General features: G+C 40.5%; 1 protein-coding gene across 1 annotated transcript in view; it reads right to left on the bottom strand.

Annotated features, from left to right (window-relative positions):
* Positions 1-1278, bottom strand: part of LOC102673468 — a 2613-nt gene extending 1335 nt beyond the window's left edge. Inside the window, 5 exon segments of the mRNA XM_031511971.1 lie at positions 7-13; positions 85-189; positions 306-694; positions 755-844; positions 847-1278. Coding sequence (XP_031367831.1) covers positions 7-13; positions 85-189; positions 306-694; positions 755-844; positions 847-1263 — 1008 coding nt within the window. The 5' untranslated portion in view covers positions 1264-1278.
* Between the last annotated feature and the right edge of the window lie 1186 nt (positions 1279-2464).

Consider the following 2464-nt stretch of genomic DNA (forward strand, 5'->3'; position numbering starts at 1 on the left):
GATATTGGGCTGGCTGGGATATTTATTCGGATATCGCGGTTAGAATTACGGTTATTCGTTTAATAAAGGAAAGTGGACACTCACGTAGCGTTGTCAACCTTGACCACGTTCGGTGTGAGGGCGGCTATGAGCAGGCCCAGCGGCAGAATCGTGCCGATCAAGTGGAGGATCTTCGTCCAGGGTGATCCCCTGTGATGGAAGACACGGTCGAAGATATTGAAAATTATATTGCTGCGAAGAATGGATAAAAAAGAGATAGATAGATAGATAGATAGCGAGAGAGCAAGAAAGAGAGAGTATAATACCTTTTCTTAACGGGATAAGATGGACGCAAATCGTTGACGACTTCGATCTGTTGTTGATATCCGACGTGCGGCTGATAAATCGAACCGTAAGGAAATTTTTTGGTCCTGGTGAACGAGGATTCTTGGACGTAAACCAATCCGTCGCTCGGCTTCTGAAAATCGTACGAGCTCGATTGCTGAATCGGACGATCGTGAAACACCGTCGAATGGAGGAACGGGTCGTTCGAGTGGATCGCGATCTCTGGTTTCAACGAGTCGCCCTGAAACTTGGACGGTTTCCCCCAAACGTAACTCGCCACCCCGTGCTCGAAAATCTGTTGATCCTGCGGCTCGAACGATTGCGTGGCCCCGTCTTCCTCCCTGCTGGGCAACCGTTGATGGAACGTGTGCTGCTCCTTGGACGGGGTGTCGTATCCAGGAAGCTCGTACGCTGCGTCACGGAACGTGACGCGATCCTTTCGCGCTCCGTCGCTCCTCCCCTCCTCTCCCAACGATCCAACGGNTCGTGGTGTAAATTTTCGCCGGTGTTTCGACCGAACACCACTTGGAGGCGCTTCGATCGCTCGTCGTACGATTCGTCCCTCGTCGCCCCTCCATCGTCCATATTGAAGTGGCGTGGAGCGTTGAAGGGGTTGTCGATTCTCGACTCTTTGATCTCGCCCAGATGAAAGCTCGGTCGAAATTCTTCCTTGGTGACGTTCTTCTCGTTGACGGGTAATTTTCGATACGTTTCCATCGTCGTTGTGATGGAATTTTCCGAAAGGAGTCGATCCTCCTCCATTTCCACCGAAGAGGAGGAAGAGGAGGAGGAGGAGGATTTCTCGAGCGACTCGTGGACAGGAGTCGCACGTCCCTCGTTTCGAGTTATGTTTGGTGTTTCGAGAGTCGAGAAGGTGGCGTTCAGAAGCAAGGCGAGAAGGAGTAAGAGTCGCGCTTTGCTCGACGTTCGACGATTCATGGCGTTGCTCGACTAAACGGGATCTTTAGCGTATCGCCGTTCTTTAACTCGCGAGAGACCGTCATTAACGCGAGTTTCTCTAAAAAGCGTGAAGGCGAAATCACGTCTCGTTAATCGTCAAGCTTTACTCCAATTGTCGAGGAGACGAATTAGCCGTTTAGTTCCATTAGGTGAGGTGTTGGGGGAGGAGCAAGATTTTGATTATTGCATTATTGTATGGAATAAAACGAGAACGTGTGAGGTGGAATTCGAACATGAATGGAGTTCTTTATCGTACAAAACGAGGATTATTGTTAATTGTGGAAAAAGTTAATTTGTTAAAAATTTCGAGTAAAGTTATTTTAAGTAATTGTTACGATTGATCCGTTTCTCGTGTAACATTACAATAATTATTTTCAATAGTATTATTTTCGTCATGTATATTAATCTAAAATCGACGATCTTTATTCAGAGTTGGATTATTAACTAGTTAAAAATTGGGAATAAAGTTACTTTTAAGTAATTATTTATTAAAATGCTTGAATTTCCAATTATTATTACGTTTCGAATAAATTATCAAAGTAACTTCAATTATTAAATTTTCCCCATCACTGAGAGGAAAAAAGTCTCGTGGAAGAAATACAGATCTGATTGGTTAATTTAGAGGGAAACGTCTATTTTCACACGTATTTTTATCTCTACTACCATAGTATTTGTTACATATACTAATCCAAAATCTGTATCCAAAGGCATTAACTAGTTAAAAATTTCGAATAAATATAATTGATCCATTTGACATTACAATAATTATTTCCAATTATCATTACTTTGAACTTGATAAATATTCAAGTAAATTCTTTATTCGAGTAAATTCTGAAATTATTAAATTTTCCCCATCACTGAGAGAAAAGAAATCTCATAGAAAAAATACGGATCTGATTGAATTTTTATCTAGAGTTAAACATTAATTCATTAAAAAGATAACCAATTAATAAAGAAGTTAATTAAGAATTTCGAATAAAATTACTTTAAATAATTATTATAGATTTACTTCTCGTATAATCTCATTTGCCATTACAATAATTATTTCCAATTATTATTACGCTTTGCTTGGATAAATTATCCAAGTACTTTATTCGAATAATCTCATTTGCCATTACAACAATTATTTCCAATTATTATTACGCTTCGAACGATAAATTATGTACCTTTATTCGAGTAA

The sequence above is a fragment of the Apis dorsata genome, unplaced genomic scaffold (genome assembly GCF_000469605.1).
Source record: "Apis dorsata unplaced genomic scaffold, Apis dorsata 1.3 scaffold_374, whole genome shotgun sequence".
In the NCBI taxonomy this organism is placed as follows: domain Eukaryota; kingdom Metazoa; phylum Arthropoda; class Insecta; order Hymenoptera; family Apidae; genus Apis; species Apis dorsata.